The sequence below is a fragment of the Mus caroli genome, unplaced genomic scaffold, assembly GCF_978045245.1.
Source record: "Mus caroli unplaced genomic scaffold, Mus_caroli_1 scaffold_7, whole genome shotgun sequence".
NCBI classification, from domain to species: domain Eukaryota; kingdom Metazoa; phylum Chordata; class Mammalia; order Rodentia; family Muridae; genus Mus; species Mus caroli.
In genome coordinates, this window is record NW_028227262.1 from 9,850,363 (window position 1) to 9,868,307 (window position 17,945).

A 17,945-nucleotide genomic window follows, 5' to 3' on the forward strand; every position below is an offset into this window, starting at 1 on the left:
CAATTAGCGACAGGAAAATGCTTCACAGACACAGACACTGGCCAGTCTGGTGTAGGCAATTCCTAAATTTAGATTTCCTCTTCCCAAGTATGTCTAGGTTTGTGTCAAGTGAACAAAAATCTAAGCAGCCACACCATTCCAGCCAATACCTCATTAGGAAACAAATTGCTTCCTATTCCAAATGTTGAGGACACTGATTCCAAATTTCTATAATTTTAATTATTCTGTCAAGAGTTGGCATTAACCCAAATATGCTCTTAACTTCCCATGTTGGGAAGAAAAAAAAAAAAAAACCTTCAAATTTTCCCCACCCAAAGCTTTCTGTTTATGCCCTACCATTGAATGTCCTATTCCACATTATTCGCTATTAAAATACCCTGAAGAGGCTCACATGTTTGAAACGTGGTCATTTTTGTTAGGTGTCCTGTCACAGCAATGAGAGGTTTAAGTGCCGTGTACCCCGTGGGTCCCAGAGGCATCCTTCCCCTGGAGAAGCTCCGTAGCAACCACAAATCAATCTCCTCTCACGTGGATGCTGGTCATCACGGCGTCATCACGGTAGATTTCACTGGAAGACTGTGTGCTCATCGTACAGCGTCTGCTAAAATGACCTCAGGATGATGGTGGCTGGACACAGTGGGGAAGGGAGAGCTGCTGCAGGCATAGAGAATTCCAGGACTTGCTAAATGAAGGGTTATGTGAGAGTAGAATAGAGAAGACGTCTTCTTGGCCTGGGTGAACAGGGCGAGGCACTGACTTCAGCCTTAAATAAACACCTGGATTTTGGAGAAGCAGCCACTTGTCCAAGTGAAAAAAAAAAAAAAAACTCTGATGGCTGTCAGGCTCTCTCTCTCTCTCTCTCTCTCTCTCTCTCTCGTTTATATTCAGGACATTGTTTTTGTTAAAGGAGTTTAAGCGTCAGCCTTTGAAATGTAACTCAAATATTCCACACGGAACGCTCCCAGACAGGATGCTCATAACCATGGCTTCAGAGCTGTGAGATTTTAATCACGATTACATTTTTTTCCTGCTTTGCCTGTCCATGCTTTGCGATTCTTTAATTTTTTTCTTGTTCTAAAGGGTGATGGTATCCTTAAATCTCATTATTTGTGTCCATTTCTCTCTTTCTATATTTCCACAAGCTTGTGTCTCAGAAGCCAGTAGTCCGTCTGACATTTATATTTTTCTCTGTCCCTTCTGTCTCTTCTTGAGTTGATAGGAAGAGAAATGGGTTTCACGATGATTGGTTTCTTATCACCACAGTGAGAAAGGCTACCCTCCCAAGACGCCTTAGGAAACAGACATAGCTGTAACTCTGTGAGCTCATAAACATGACATTGATTTACAACTTCGTCTGAAGTCACTGTGACCTTTAACAGGACTCCACTACTCACAGGGTGTCAGCATGTGAGAGACTGACTGAGGTAGCACACTTCCCTTAACAATCACCCCTCAGTTAGAATGAGTCCGCATATTCTATTCTGACTTTTAATAGACTTTTTAAAAAATTGCTTTTTATCTTTTGCAGACATCTGTGTTCCAACTCAAGTGCTGATCCTGAGATTACTTAACATGCACTCATTTTAATCATGCTTATTAAGAAACAACTTCAAGGGAAGAAAACAGCGAGCTTAATGGAGTCCCAGCTGGAGCGTGTCAGGAAACACCACAAAGTATATCCGCCACTAGTGCGTCGATGAGAGTCTGTTCAGTGAAGGGCCAAGCATCCAGTGTCTCAATACAGTCTCATGCTGGAGGAAGCGCTCTGCCTCTTAGATGAGATGTTTAAAATGAAACGAGTAGGAAATCAAAGGTCTCACCCCAACAAATGTCTGTGAATCTTGAACCCTTCAAGGGGAAGAGTGATATCGATATGAAGAACTCAGCTTGAAGCAGAAAACGTGATTCTGCAAAGTGGTGTTGGTTTGACGTTATTCAGTTAGCTAATATTCTAACATAGTGAGTGAAGCACGTGGGTAATGCTGTGACACAGTTTTTAGGACTATTTTTATTATATTTTATTATATATCATGCAATGTAATATATAATATATCATATATTATCCTTTTTCTATTATATTACTAGGCCATTCACACTCATAATTCTTTTCATTTTAAAGATTCATTTTATTTATTTATTTTATGTATGAGTATTCTATCTGCATGTATACCTACATGTCAAAAGATGGCATCAGATCCGATTATAGATGGTTGTAAGTCACCATGTTGTTGCTGGGAATTGGATTCGGGAACTCTGGAAGAGCAGGCAGTGAGTGCTCTTTACCACTAAGCCATCTCCCCCCCCCCCCGCCCCCATTCATAGTTCTTAAAACCTTGTGCTATGAGCTTGGATCTGTAGCGTCTATAAAAGGAAAGGAAGGAAAAACAGCACGGAGACAGTACTGCAGGCTCAACAATAGTGGTAATGGGAAAACATTTGATAATCTCCTCAGTCATTCTTGCTCTTCCGCTGTGGATGCTCTCAAGTTGTGCTTAGGGAAGTCTCAGCAGTCTACGACTTTTGAACAGAGAGAATTTGGCCCCAGATACCATTGTTTATATCACATAAAAGCATTTTAAGAAAACCTACGTCCTTCCTAAATATCCACAGTTCCACAGTTCCATTTTTTCTGGAAGCCTTCACTGAGTAGACACAGCCACAAAATCTATCGCCCATCTTACAACCCTGACTAGATTTTAGCTTGCTAATTAATAATAGAAATTGTAGAAAATGAAGGGTTTGAAAATTATGACAGTCAGTGTACACATGGATAGAAGAGCTTTCTCTTCTGGGCAAGATGGCTGACAAGGAGCAGCCAGTGTGAAACACAGAGAATGAGAAGAGTCAGAATAAAAAAACAATAGGACTTATTCTACAGAGTGACATAGACACACACACACTGAGAGAGAGAGAGAGAGAGAGAGAGAGAGAGAGACAGACAGACAGACAGACAGACAGAGAGACAGAGAGAGAGAGACAGACAGAGACAGACAGACAGACAGACAGACAGACAGAGACAGACAGGCAGACAGACAGAGACAGACAGACAGACAGACAGACAGACAGAGACAGACAGACAGACCGAGACAGACAGAGACAGAAATGCACAAAAACAGAGAGACAAGAGGGAGGGAGGGAGAGGGGGAGAGAGAGTTAGAGAGAGAGAGAGACAGACAGACAGACAGAGAACTTTAGAAATCACAACTAGTAGGCTATTTGTCACTGGCAGAGAAGAAGCCAGTGACCCAAGGAAACCAGTTTAAGACAACAGCTCTACTCTGAGTCTGTGAGGTAAAGGGTGGTCCAGGCAGCCTTGGTGAAAAAGACTGGTGGTCTCACGCTCAGGACAGGTACACAGTGCATAGGAGTCCCCAAACAGTGTTGGATAGGTTATCAGTAGAAAGGAAACATATACTTTTTTCTCTACTGGAGGAACAGAGGCCATGGACTATCTTAAAGAAGAAGTTATATTCTGAAAATGACATAACCCAGGGGAGGGGAGGGGCTGAGAGCAAGCAATAACCACCACTCAGAAAGCCTGAGCCCAACATGCCACAGCCCCAGGGCAGGAGATGGCTCTGGGACAAGCAGGAAATAAAAGATATTAAGTCTATTTTCCTAAGTGCTTTGAGGTCCAGCTTCAAGTGATCAGTCTACATGAGAACCCAGGTAAGCCTCTCTAAACCATGCTAATCTAGCTGATCCCCCCACCCCACCCCCCAGCCCCAATGTGCTAGTCTAGCTCCCCCACAGGGATGCTAGCTTAGCAACCTCAGTTCTGTTAGTCTAGCTTCCCTTCCAGCAGAAACTAAAAGTTTAGAGTAGAAAATTACTATCAACCTAGCTTGCCTAGGTACCTACAGGAATAACGAACTCATGAACCTGACGAACTTTAAACAGTGTAACACATAGAGAGAGATGAACTCAGACAGGGTCCTGGTTAAGAAGTGGGAAGGGAAGACCTGGGTGACCTGGAAAAGCGTGCCCTCCTGGTTCCTCAGCCAGCGAAGAAAGGAAGGGAGAGACTTGACTTTAAACCATCTCTGTGTTGAATCTGCATATCCGCCATTCTGAGCTGACACCCGCTTATAAAAATTCATTAAGAACATGACTTTGCTCTCCGTATGTAGAGCCTCCAGTTCTCTGGGTATGAAATGAGGCTCCACATCTCTCTCGGAGGCAGTGGTAGGTAGGGGAAAGGTCAGATGTCGACAAGGTGAAAACTGCAAGATGTGGGCGGCTGCTTGGCTCAGGCAGTGAAGGATACTGGGAAAATGCAGGTCCTCCCTTGGTTGCAGGGAGCAGATTTCATCAACCAAGAGGGACACTGGAGATTGACAGCTCCCCGCCCACCTCCGCCAAGGCCAGCAGGAAGATGAGCCTTGAACAAATCTCTTTCAAAGCAAGCCCTGCTTGCTTTCTATGCCATACAGGTGAGAGGCGCTCTCCTGCAGAACAGGAGCCATTCCAGGGGAACAAGCTGGCCAGTCTCGGGAGAGTGAGAAAGTCTAGCAAACTCACAGATTGCAAAGCTACCTGGGGCCGCGGAGTTCTGTGGCTGCGGTGTGTGGCCGCGGAGTTCTATGGTAATCAAAGGGAAGACAGAGGTGAGAAGTTACCTCTGGCAGACCTTGGAGGCTTGGTCAAAACAGTCTAAGTATGGTCACAAACCACATTTGTCCACGAGCGCAGCTATGCCCCTGCCCCTGAATTTCAGCCGAAATTTCTTACTTTTTATGACCCAGAAATGACCTGTTTCCACACATTGTTATTATTATTATTGTTGTTGTTGTTGTTATTTTCTCTTTTTCTACATATTTATATTTGTTGTTTTTTTTTTGTACAGCTGGCAGTATTTTTACTTTATGATCCTTAATTTTTAAAAAAACCAAAAACCTTTTATTACCTTTGTGCACTCATCTTACTTGGTTTATAGATTCTTTCATCATTGGCTGGCCTTTTCCCTTTTTGCGTGTTCTTTGCCTTTTTCTCCTTTTACATTTAACATGTGAGCTTCACCATACTGTTTTTGTGTGGCAGTTTGGAAACTCTGGTTTTAGTTTTCCCTTCTGGTATTCACCTAGCCTGCCTTTGAACTTTCTTACCACTGGGGACATTTCCTTCTCTCTTTTATCTTCTCGCATCTCTCGATCTTCTCTTTCGTCTTCCTGCAGCCTTGCCCACACATCTTCTCTTCCCTCTCGCACTCTCTTCTTCTGCTTCTCCTCTTTCTGTGATTTGCCTCCTTCCTTTATTGCATTCATTCATTATCCCTTCTCTTACCAATAGTACTTTGTAGACATGCTGTCATCGTCTTCCCATTGTCCAGTTCATGGTCCTTGCTGATATAATAGTGGGCTGTAGTTGATTTTAGAGTGCAGTCCTTTACATTGCACACTTCACTGTTGATGCTGAGACAGACACTTCTTTTATTCTCACCGAAAACATCTAGGGATCGAGCCCTTAAGAACAGGCTGCTCCAATGGCCTCCTAATGAAGCCACAAGCACTATTCAAAATATCAGATCCACAATTCTCAACACAAGAACAGGCTGCCCCAATGGTCTCCTAATGAAGCCATAAGTACTATCCAAAACATCAGATCCACAATTCTCAACAAAGAAACACAAGTGCTTTCCCAAGAATGGGAGATCAGGATAACTCGATCTTCAAAGATGGTCACTCCTCAGGATGCCAAACTAAGCCAAATGTCAGGTATTGCATCCCCAAATGTTTTCTGATAAAAAGTGATCCATGAATTGAGATAAGATACTATGGAGCTCATGGATTCTATCTAGGACTTGATAGGAAAGTTAGCAACACAGAGGGAGAAGTCAGAGAATGCTACAATACGATGAAAAGTTGGCAACATGGAGAAAGAAGTCAGAGAACGCTATAATATGATGGAAAGTCAGCAACATGGAAGAAAACTTCAGCAAGGAGATTGAAATCTCAATTAAAAAACAATTAAACAACTAGATATATTAACAGTGAAAAGCTCACAGACTGACATGAAAAGCCAGTAGTGGAAAACACAGCCATGCCACTGAAGCGGTAATAAAAACTCTTCCCACAAATCAAAACCCCGAATCGGATGGGTTCACTGTTGAGTTTGACCCAACCTCGAAGGGAAAGGTGATACCTGCACACCTCAAGCTCTTCCACAAAATAGAAGGAAGGAAGGAAGGAAGGTTATAGAATGGACTCTGCAAGGCAGTGTTAACCCAACAACAGAACTGGATGGTGACAACCCAAATCAATACACAAAATAAGGGCAATCTCCTTGATGAACACAGATATAAAAACTCATACAATTCTTGAATATTGCAACCACCTATGGAATCTGTGCTTGGACTGTGTGTGTGTGTGTGTGTGTGTGTGTGTGTGTGTGTGTGTGGTGTGGTGTGTAACTGTGAATGTAGAGAAGTGTTAATGAGGAGAAGAAAGGTAAGACAGATGGGATAGAAACTTGGGGCAAATGAAATGCATGTGATGTGAGAACAGGGGAGGACTAGAGGAGGACCACCAAAAAGGAAGCCAGAGGGATGAGGAAGAATAGCAGAGGGAAGAAGGGGATGAACCAAAAATAAGGGATAACGATGGTGTGTGAAAATGTCATAATAAAGTCTGTTACTTCATATGCTAACATGAAAATAATGAGCAAAAGAAAAGAAAATGAAGAAGGCTTCTAAGAAAATATGAATTATTTGTTTTGAGCAGACAGGCTGATATAAGTGTCATTTGCTTTGAGGGGCATATACAAAGTTTGAAATAGAATTGTAAACATAAATGACAAAGATTCTAAGTGAGTAGAATTTTGAATCGATGGTAACAGCAATCCTACGTAAAGGGATCTCTTCCATACCCAGATGAGAGAAGCAGGTGACTTAAGGGGACCTGGTCTTGTGCCAGTCTTACCAGTACAGACGGTGAGCCACTCGGATGCTTTGCAAGGAGCGACGAAGCAGGAGTTCCACCAAGGGACTTTCGAGGTTCCACTCAAACTTGACAGCCTGCAGTGAGAGGCAACAAATACTTTATTAGTTACAAAAAAAAAAAAAAAACAAACAAACCAAAAAAAACAAAAAACCCCAGAAAACCAAAAACCAACCCCCCCCAATCACCATCAGCATCAGCACCAGCCCCACCAACAAAAAACAGACTGCAGAGGAATAAAGAGACTTCAGAAAGAGATATGGAAAAATAGCACGAGCTTTACAATGAACTATTAACGATATGCTTGTTAGTTTATTAATTGTGACATGGTAACAGCAAACATTACACAATTTGTCTTTGCATGGTCTTGCTTTCTCTGCCTTATTTCCTATACTTTAGGAGTATAGGAAAATAAATGAAGGTAAGTAGTTGGTAAAGTTCAACCATACCCCAGGGGAGAAGCCTGGCACAAAAAATATCATCAGCAGTGTTTGTGACCAATAAAGTGGCATTATTAAGCCTCAGACAGTTTTACTCACTTGGAGATCAAATTAACACCCAGGAACCCACCACCAGATGCGTCGCTATTCATCTGCACATACCGAGGCGTTGCTTAAAAATTCAAAGCTCATGGTGCCATCACCACCCATTCCTAAACCTCTCCTTCCTCTTTCTTGTAAGCAGCTCTTGAAAGCTCAGGTTTATTCTACACAGGTAGCAATGTCAGTCCCTGATGTCCTTGGGGACCTGATTGAGACATCTACCTGGCCTCTGCAGAGACTTGACTGTCCCCAGTCTGCACATGGGTCTCATCAGCCCCACAGTAATCTGAATCCATGAAAATGAATGTCAAGGTCTCTTCCTAAAGATGTTCATGTCTTCTTTTTAAGTCTGTCTGTCACACATACATACATAATACATACATACATAATACATACATACATACATGCATGTTCTTCCTCTCTCTGTCTCTCTCTCTGTCTCTCTCTCTCTCTGTCTCTCTCTCTCTGACATACAGACAGACAGACAAGGGTTTAAGACAGGCTTTATACCACAGTCCAGTTAAAAAGGAGAGGTAAGGCTCTTCCTTCCCACACCCACAGCTGAAGGGACTCCTCAGCATGCTGCGTACTCCAAGCATGGGGAAGTTTATAGACTCGTGCTGTCAGAGTTGGGTGATTTCAGCTAAGTTTCCTGAGTCCGTAATTGGTGCAGCGTGTGTAGAACAACCTTGAGAGCCTTGGCAAGCTGCAGCCGAGGGCTCATTTCCTAGCACGCCCGTGCTGGGCTGACTTGGTTGTGTGTTTTGTTTATGCTGTGAAGATGGGCATGTAACTTATAACACTGACGTAGGAGCTGGTCCAGCACTTACTTCTGTGTCTTCTTTGTTTCATCTGTTCCCGTGTTTCTTTGGGAACCGAGTAATTTGGATTCCTTGCCTACAAACTCATTGCCTTACATTATTTAGTGATAGAATTTTCCTCTCCTATGCATCATACGGTCCACCGACAATATTTTTGGCACATTAGCACAAACTTTGTTCTTGGATTCTATCGGAATGGTTATGACAGTGGTTTACAGTAACCTTGAAGTCTTTGTCCAGCTGATTTCTAATTCTGAACCAGATCTGCTTTTCATTATGGTCGCAGGCTCCATTCTTTGTACTTTAATATGGCTTATGCTGTATTAGCCTGCTAATCTGTAAAGTGAAGATGCAGTTTCCAAAACCAATCAACAGAGGGCGACTGTTGGGTCCCAGAAAGTTTCAAGGACAGTGTGGGCCATGTGTTTCTTAAAGTTATTTATTTTTTTTAGATAAATGTGAATTTCTTGTCATTTTTTATTGTTTTGTCACAGTATACATTTCTTCCCATCTTAGACATGTTATAAATTTTACTTTCTATTACAACATAGCTGCAGATTCTTCCAATTTTTATTTGTGTATTTGCTATATTAGATTTTGAGTGCACTTTTTTTTTTTTTTAATCAATCTGGCTTTATTGGAATCTGGCATTCTGGGCACCATGTGTACTGATTGTGTTTGGTCCTTCGAAGTGAGTACATTATATACGGAACTTTGTAGAAACTCTCTCTGAGTTCAGTTAGATATAGTGGGCTGCCATACCCATGAGTCACGGAGTGACTAATGAACTCCCAAGTTGAATCATCTGTTTTCATTTGGGGATATTCTTTTTCTACCATATTATCCTGACAAATGAAGGGAAGTCATTACTATAAAGATTGCTTAAAGCAGCAAACAGCACAGCTATTTCTCAGCCAGATCTCTCCCTTGGGAAGATGTCGGAACAGTTCACATTGTGGTGTACAAAGTGCAAAGTAATATTGGAGTTTATTAATAGAAGTTTCCCCCATCAATCTTGGCCTCTCATATCACTGGCCAAAAGCTGAGCCAACTGTCAGTTAAAGCAGATTCCAATCTGTCAGGAAAGGAAAGATCTAAGTTTAAAGAACATCCTGGGTGTGGTGGCTCATTACTGTAAGTACTTGGGGACTGGAGGCAGGAGGGTCATGTGATGTCATCCTTGACAACCTAGTGAGTTTCACAGTCCTCCTGGGCTCCTGAAACTCAGTCAGGGGAGGTAGACCAGTTGGTAAAGTGTTGGCCTTGCAGGCATTAGTACATGCATTTGGTCCCCAGAACTCATGCAGAAAAGTCAGGCATGGTGGGCAACCTTGAAATCCCAATGTCAGGGAGGTGGGGACAGGCAGATTCCTGGCACTCACTGGTTATCCTGCCTAGTTTATGTGATGAGCTCAAGGTTAGTGAATGGCCATTTCAAAAAAAAAAAAAGGTGGCTGATATCTGAGAAATAACATCCTGGATTGTTATTTCATACACACACACACACACACATACACAGAGACTGGTTATGTTGGGCTTTTTCCATCCTCGCTGTGCAATCGTACTGGAGCAAAGCTTCCTTTCTGCAGCCTCACTTGCTCCCTTACCTGCTCACGGGTAAACTGTGACGTCATTCTTAACCTTCCTTCACCTTCAGAATGTCAGGGTCACTCATAGCTCTGCGCACCTGCACATTGGTTTCTTGCATTTTCTCAGCGCTGTGGTAGTTGATGCCACTACACTGTGCTAATTGGCGGCAGAATTGGGTGTTCAATATTACTTTCTCAAGAGTAATAACCAGCAGTAAAGTTTCCATATGAATGACAAAAAACTCACGAGTGGCGTGCTAGTCCGTAGAGAACTGTTGCCCACAGAGTGTTTCATTGCTTGACACACTCAGGGCCTCGAAGGATTTCCCCCTCACAAACATTCCCATGGTTTCCTGGTACTAATCACTAAGTGAAGATGGTTTGTGGAGATTTTATTTTAGGCTTTTTTTTTTTAAATGTTTTATTTTGTTAGGTTATCAGCTTTGGATAGAAAACGTCTGTACTACCACGTGAACATGTAGGGTGGAATTGAGTTCATCCTTGGCCAAACTGCAGTATAACAGGTTAGGGATTTCATGGGCTTGCACTGGGAACCTTGGAAGAATGATGACTCAGAACCCAAGATTCCCTTGGAGACCCTCGGCTCTTACCTGCACTAGCTGTGGGAGGCAGTCCAGCAGCTCGTCAGTCAAGAGGGTGTCTAATTGTTGAACGGCAACTTCACGAACGTCTTGGTCTGGAAACCTGAAGACAGTTAATGTGACTATAGAGTTGAAATTGACTGGAAGTAATGATATATGCATATATATATGTAATTAAATATATGTAATTACATATAAACACATACATGTGTGTGTGTTTGTATGTGTGCACATGTCTAGGGCACAGAGTAAATTCTAATGCATAAGTCATGGAATCATCCCCCAATCAATTAATGTAATCCATAGCACTCAGTTCTTTTCATATTCCATATGATCACATGCTCTGTCGGAGAATGCCCTATTGACTAGACTTTTGACATGGAGGTTATAAGAGAGCTGAAAGTATCTGAGAATTCTTGCTTTTCATTTAGCCATTTATTTGTTCAAAAAATCATCGCCTCCTGGAGACCTGATCATTTATATGAATAAAAACGGGATCTAATATTTTCAAAGTACTTTAGTCAGATCTTAATGAAAACCAGACATTGAAAGGAGCTTATGATGAATAAACAGACATAACTTAATAAGAATAAATTTTAGACTGTGATGCATTTGAAGCCTGTAATAAGAGTTAAGATCCCCTAGGCAGCTAACAAAAATGAGTTTTTTAACTGAAATTGTGAAGGTGTTTAGCATCTGAACCCACATTTCCCCAAACAATTTTATTCTCCAGTGAACAGTTTGTGTCGCCCCCACCTTGTGCCATCCAACAATTAAATTCAATTATCTCAAAGTTCCTGGAAGTGTCTGAAAAGGCACTATACTGCTTTGAAATGCTTCTGACCTGTAGAATTGACATGAAGAGATTCGGCAAGACTTAGGTAAGAATATCTAGTTTAAAAGGGACAAGCTTTCAAAAAATATTAACAGGCAAAATTTAAAACTAGAAGGAACACCTTGTGCCATTTAAAAATAAAACAATGACCAATAAATAAATGAAGAAATGCTTGTTTCCTTTTGTAGGGAAGGGACTGGCCTTTTTCCAGTCAGTCAGACGAGGGCACTGAAGATTGGCTTCCTGTGGCATGGAAGTCAGAAAACTTTATTCATTTTTAAAAAAGGATATTAGGTTACTGAAGGATGAAATGAACACTGTGCAGCTGGAATCAAGTAAAAAACATGGCCGTGTCCTGTGTCCCTCAACTGTCCTTGGGAGCAATTTCGAGTCGGAAGCTCAAGGGCTTTGCATTCCTTTTAAATTTACGCTGTGTTTCAATGGCAACTCAGATTTCACTCTTAAGCCTATTTACTTGAAACAAATGTTTATGATCAATAAATCCCCTTCTAGCCCCATTACTTTTTCCTTGTAAAGAGGCCTACCCACGAGGTGTGATGAGAACCATATTCCAGACACATCTAACACAATATCGCTGAGGCTGGAGGATCGCAGCACACCATGTTCATTCCAAGAGACAGCAATCCAGACCTGGGTCAGCCCATTTCAGCCTCTTATGACTTTAGATTTTCCTAACTAAATTCAATGGGCTCTAATTTATTGTTCTCAATTACTCAACCATTTGTCTAAAGCCTGTCAATATCAAGGTGAGTTTGAAGGCAGTCTACAAGGGAATAGTGATGAACGCCGATGCCAGAGTCGGGTCACTCACACTGTCTTGTCTGCCTGCTTCATGTCATTGACATGGATAACCACAAACAAAAGTGGATACCATGCATGCTTCTTACATGAATACTGTGCACTCATTTACATACACTAGACCTTAAACATCAAGAGCAATGACGTCTGTCTGTGTTGGTCATGGATATGTCCCCAGGGCCTCCAGAAGAGTGGTGACCTATGTGCTTGAACTTCATTTAAGTGAAACCCATTACTTTTCTTCTTACATATGCTGCTAGCAGACTCTCCTCTTGCCATCTTTCTATAGGCATATAGTATCCAAAGTCCAACAGTGATATTTTGATGCTTTTTGGCTCTTTATTTCACACTTCCCACACTTTTATCTCTGAAGGCCATGCCCAAACATCATCTCACCTTGGAAGCTATTTCTGGCCAAGCTGGCTTTCTACAGAACTAAACTCCACATTCCCTACAGAATGCAAAATGATGTACTAGGATGAGGGCTGACTCCTCTATTTCTGATTCTCTAGATCAAAGTGCAGACTTCCTAGTAGGGCAGCCTCTTCACTTTCCACAAGTCAGCTTCCAAAGTGGCTGACTATCTATCCTAAGAGTTCTAGCAGCTATTCTCGCTATTAATGTCTTCTTCAACTCTGTGGTCCAGGATATCCTCACGTGGACTGAATCATTTACATATCACAGTGTAAGTTAATTTCTCATAGGATATTAACTGGTGTTCTACTTCTGATAGATTCTTCTTATGCCCAGTTACTAAGTAGATATTAATGGCCAAAGAGTCCACATTTTTCCCCCTCACAAATTGATTGAACCCATTTTTGGTGTGACACATGCATTTTCATCCCTGTCGACACTGTAATCCCTTGCTGGGACATGTTGGTTTCTTTTTTGAAAATCCTGGTCTTCCTTCATAGCATGGGTTCAGATGATGGCCCCAGTATGCACACAGAAATTGGGTACAGGACAGGCACCTATAGCCCTAGCATGTCTGGGTGGTGGTGGATAGAAAGAGTGTTGAAGCTCATTGGTCAGATAGCCTAGCTGAATTGGTGGGATCCAGGGTCAGTAAGAGACTCTGTTCTAATAGTAAAGATAGGGAGAGAGAGAGAGAGGGGAGGGGAGGGGAGGGGAGGGGAGGGGAGGGGAGAGGAGGGGAGGGGAGGGGAGGGGAGGGGAGGAGAGGGAAGGGAAGGGAGAGAAGAGAGAGAGGTATTGAGGAAGATAGCTGATACTGACCTCTGGTCTCTACACATACATACATAGGCTATTGTACCTGCACATACAAAATTTGTGTATGCACACACAAAAACATGAATGCATGCACACATACATGCATGCATACATACATACATACATAAATGTATATTGAACTCCTTTGAATGTGATGATTTTAATAATAATTTCTTTGTCCTCTAATTTACTTCTGGTCACTTGTGTGATTAGCTAATAAATACTAAGATTTATTATAATTAAAAAATGTGTCCCCATTCTTCAATAAGGGATGGGATTAACTGAGGGCAATGTTTATTGCACCTGTTCTTATTTCTAGGATTTAGCATCATGCTCTCCAAAGTGTAGGTGATTAATCAAAATGCATTGATAATGATTAAAAAAAAACAGTGCTGGAGATATAGAGAGACAGATTATTTCTTGCTGTGCTCTGAGATCATTTAAATTGGTTGCAACAGGTTTAATTCTGCAAATACCACCTACACAAATTTCATACTTTTTTCTTGTCTCTCAGTCAGAAGGGTAAGAAAAAATAAATCTAAAGGCAATGAAAAAGAACTTTTTCCAAGGTCCCCAGGCAGAAGGAAACAAAAATCTATTCATACCTGTAGAGTGAAATGAAAAAGGAAAATCATGTTCGCATTTTGATGGAGAGGGATGTTTGTTTGTTTGTTTTGCTTATTTATTTATTTATTTATTTATTTATTTATTTATTCATTCATTCATTCATTCATTCATTCATTCATTCATTCATTTATTTTTACCTTTGCTTGATGTTCAGAAAGAAACTAGGAGAGAAATTGGAAACACCACATGACATCTTGTGATCTGACTCAGGACTCACTTGGCAATCAAGTGTATCCAAACGTCACTTGCATCCGACTATTTTGGGAAGAGTAGGCCACCTCAGGGGACGCTTGTGATATTGTTAATGTTCCTAAAACAAGGGTTCTTTCACACAGTGCCGGCAGTACAGGTCAGGTTTTAAAATGAAACAGATAAAATTCTTCTAAGTTGTGCTTATTTTTGATATAGCAATTTAACCTTTGGAACTCAACTATAAGGATTTAATAAAGCATGCACATGGAGACATGCTTATGAAAAACATTGGAGGTGCTATCTCTGTCTAATACTAAATACATTATATGTATCTGGTAGGTTATATGCAGGCAGCAAGCATTACAATGCATTTGATAATCCAAAAGTGCTATATAGAGGTATAGCATTAGTCTTTAATATACAAAGTAATAGGTTTCACTGTGCCATTTCCATAAATGTGTATACTATGTTTTCATTATAAGTGTTTTCTCTATCACTGCTTTGGACTTATGTCTTTCTCTTTGAAAAAATTGGTATATATTGATCCATTATTCTTAATAAAAAGATAGAAGATATCAAAATATTAATTCAAATACATTAAGGGAAGTTTCACACATAAGTTTAATTTTCTAACCTAGTTACTGTTTTTCAAGCCTACTAAAAAAATAACTTTTAAAGGGATATCCATCCAAGAAATCAATGAAGATATGTGAATAACTATGAATTCATTACTAGAACGGGAAGAAACATCAAATATTATGCTCTTTTAAAGAAGGAATATCATTGTGTAGCAAAAGGTGAGCATCCTATTTTCTAGTTAATTTAGAATATTCTTCTGACATAATAGGTATCTGGAGAATGGATGCTTGTTTTCTCATAGACCCTGAAGTCAGGTGTAGATCAATAGACAAACATGTTCTGAAAATCCTGGCATTTCTTCCCTGCAATGTCTGAAATTACTTAAACATTCTATAGGGATTTAACTGCTGGCATTTTCTGCTCAGGAGCCCATTTGTTAATGAGGAGAAGGTTCCCCGTGTCGGATCTGACTTTGGTTTGATATTTACAGACCAAAATGTCACATGTAACAGAAGACCTGCAACCAATTTGAAAATTTCCACAAGCCAGGTTATACTGAATCTCTAAATGATTTGACTTCTTGCCACACATGCATGATCCCTGCTGGGAGCTGGGCGGTACCTTACGTAATTACAATACCCCTGAGACTGCTAATTCGAGCAGGAATGGACATTGTTGCTATGGCTTGGTTCTTCACAAAAGCACTATTGGGATACCCATCAGGATGATGTATCTCACTAATTCATAGGAAGCATTTTTATGATTAATTAATCAGAAAATAAATCCTCACAACGTCATAACTGAAAATCTGGTTTGAAATATAAAGACCTAGATCTAATAGCATGGTATAGTTTGTCAGGAAGGAGGGTATGAAAGATGAGGAAAGTTTTCACTTATTAAAAAAAATAAGTTGCTCCTTGATACAGTGACAAAGCACCAGGGACAAGAGAATGTTATAGAGGGAAGGGTTTGTTTCAGCGTAGAGAAAGTCTACAGTGGTGGATGAGGCGTGGTGACCTGAGGATGGCAAAGGAAATGGAGATCAAATCTGAACCTCACAAGGTGTGGGGGCGAGTGGAGAATCTGAAGTGAGGCTATAAACCATCAAAGCTTGCCTGCCCTCAGGGACATATTTTTCTCTAGCCAGGCCATGCCTCCTAAAGGTTCCACACCTTTCTAAATATTAGCAGTAAATAGCACTCAAGTGCTTGAACACCCAGGATCATAGAGAACATTGCTTTCTCAAAGCAGTGAGTATATCTGAAGTCTGGGTTAAAACCAACCCCCTCTTTGGTTTGTGATTCAGTGTTTAATTGGCCTCTGAACTAAGCTAAAGTGGTTTCTCGGGTATTTGCTAAAAGATTAGCCAATATCAATGCAGCTCTGTACAGTGATTGCTAAGAAATGGATTAAAAATCAAATGCAGTTCATTGCCCAGTGAGAACACAGGGGCAAAAGGAGGCAGCCCGGCAGGACCAAAGACCAATGAGAAGAACAAAAGCCCAGAGTTAAACTGGGAAAGTGAAGAATTCAATGCAGTTGAGCCATTTCAGGATGAGCACTTTCCAAAGGAATTCTAATGACAAGGCTCAGGTGCAGTGACAATGTCCGTATAACAGGCGGGAACAGGGCTAAGTGCTTGGGCAACAGTGGCTCAAAGTGGAGGCACGGACAGAGCATCGCTCAGGACTTGTTCAGAGCTGCACTTCTCCAATTTGGGGCTTCAGGATACTTTAGAAATTATTGAAGATTTTAAGAAGTCCTTTTTCATAAATACTCCAATTATATTTATCAGTAGATAAAGTAGAAGTAAAATTAGGATATTTAAAATCATCTGATTTTGATTACATTAAAATTCTTCTTATTCCATGTTAAGATAGACGCTGTAGTTCTGCCCAAAATAGTCATGCTGAAAAGTAGAAAATATTTGGTCAAGAGAGTGATAACTGTTACACATTTTTGTGCATGATATTCAGTGTCTGCCATATAGAAGATAGCTGGGTCCTTTCTTCTATATTTACATAAAATCTCTTGCAATGTTGAAGTCATATAACCCGGGGAAACTTCACCCCTCTCTTCATGAGTGTGATAAAAAAGGATTTTCTAATTACTATGACAACAGCCCTGTCCTTGTGGCAAGTCTGCTTACATTTTGGGGACCTCAGTCCTCACTTGGACAACCTCTGACATGCCGCCTAGCAGCTTGTATGATTGCTGTGTGTTCTCAAGGAAAGGAATCAGAACCTCTGGTTTGCATCTGAGACAGCAGTACATGGGTTTATGCAATTATATGACATTTTTCTCTGTACCCAAATCTCTTGATCCCTTCCTTCCTCAGCAGTGTGTGAGGTTATTACAGGGGACTCAGGCTACCTTCAACAAAACCGGTGAGCTCGGGAAGTGATTCTTTGATAGAAAATATATCTTTTAACTTTTCTCATTCTACTTTTTTTTTGTCATTTATAATCTTTTATTATTTTACCCTCATCCTTGTCTTCATTTCCCCCTGATCCTTTCTAACTCCTGATATGACACGGAGGAAATATTTTGCTGAAACTTTTTAAAGCACTGAAAGTGAAATGGGACACGACAAATATCAACCTTTAAGAGAAAAAGCAGCTTTGAGTAAATGGAAAAGCAAAGAAATCTGAGATCAAATTTCAGCGCAAAAGAAATGTCAGGCTTTCAGAATGCACAGTGAGAATTCATGGAGAATGCCACGAAGCTATTCACAGCTAAAAGCTCCTGTGTCAGGCTGGAATTAAGAATCATCAGAAGGAGAGTGTATTTTTCCAGGAGGTTTTGAGTCTGGTGACATGCTGCATCAGTTCAGGAGAAAAATGCCAATATGAATATCTGTGTTGTGTTTCTGATAGGAAAAGCGATAGGATCTGACAGGTTTGTTTTATTATTCCAGGGAAAATGATGAATGAGGATTCTTACAGTGATTGAGTTCCTCTGCATACTGAATAATGCATGTCCCTTCAAGGAGCTCTGTGTGCTTACAGAATATCAGAAGCCATGAAGACTTGGGAGGCAAGTGCAAACTCCTCATGATATCCTGGAAGACACTGGGTCTCAGAGCTCAAGAGGTTTTCCCAAGGACATCTGTTAACAAGGAAACCAGAACCCCAGACTCAGAGACCTAGAGTGGTTGGCTTACCATTTTTCCAG

At 40.9% G+C, this 17,945-nt stretch overlaps 1 protein-coding gene across 4 annotated transcripts in view; it reads right to left on the bottom strand.

The window, feature by feature from the left end:
- Positions 1-17,945, bottom strand: part of Pik3c2g (phosphatidylinositol-4-phosphate 3-kinase catalytic subunit type 2 gamma) — a 349,836-nt gene that overhangs the window by 183,169 nt on the left and 148,722 nt on the right. For all 4 annotated transcript variants that reach the window (XM_029478871.1, XM_021164809.2, XM_029478872.1 and 1 more), the window contains 2 exons: positions 10,499-10,592; positions 6,918-7,012 (listed from right to left, as the gene is read on the bottom strand). In XM_029478871.1, coding sequence (XP_029334731.1) covers positions 6,918-7,012; positions 10,499-10,592 — 189 coding nt within the window. The remainder of the gene's footprint in view (positions 1-6,917; positions 7,013-10,498; positions 10,593-17,945) is intronic.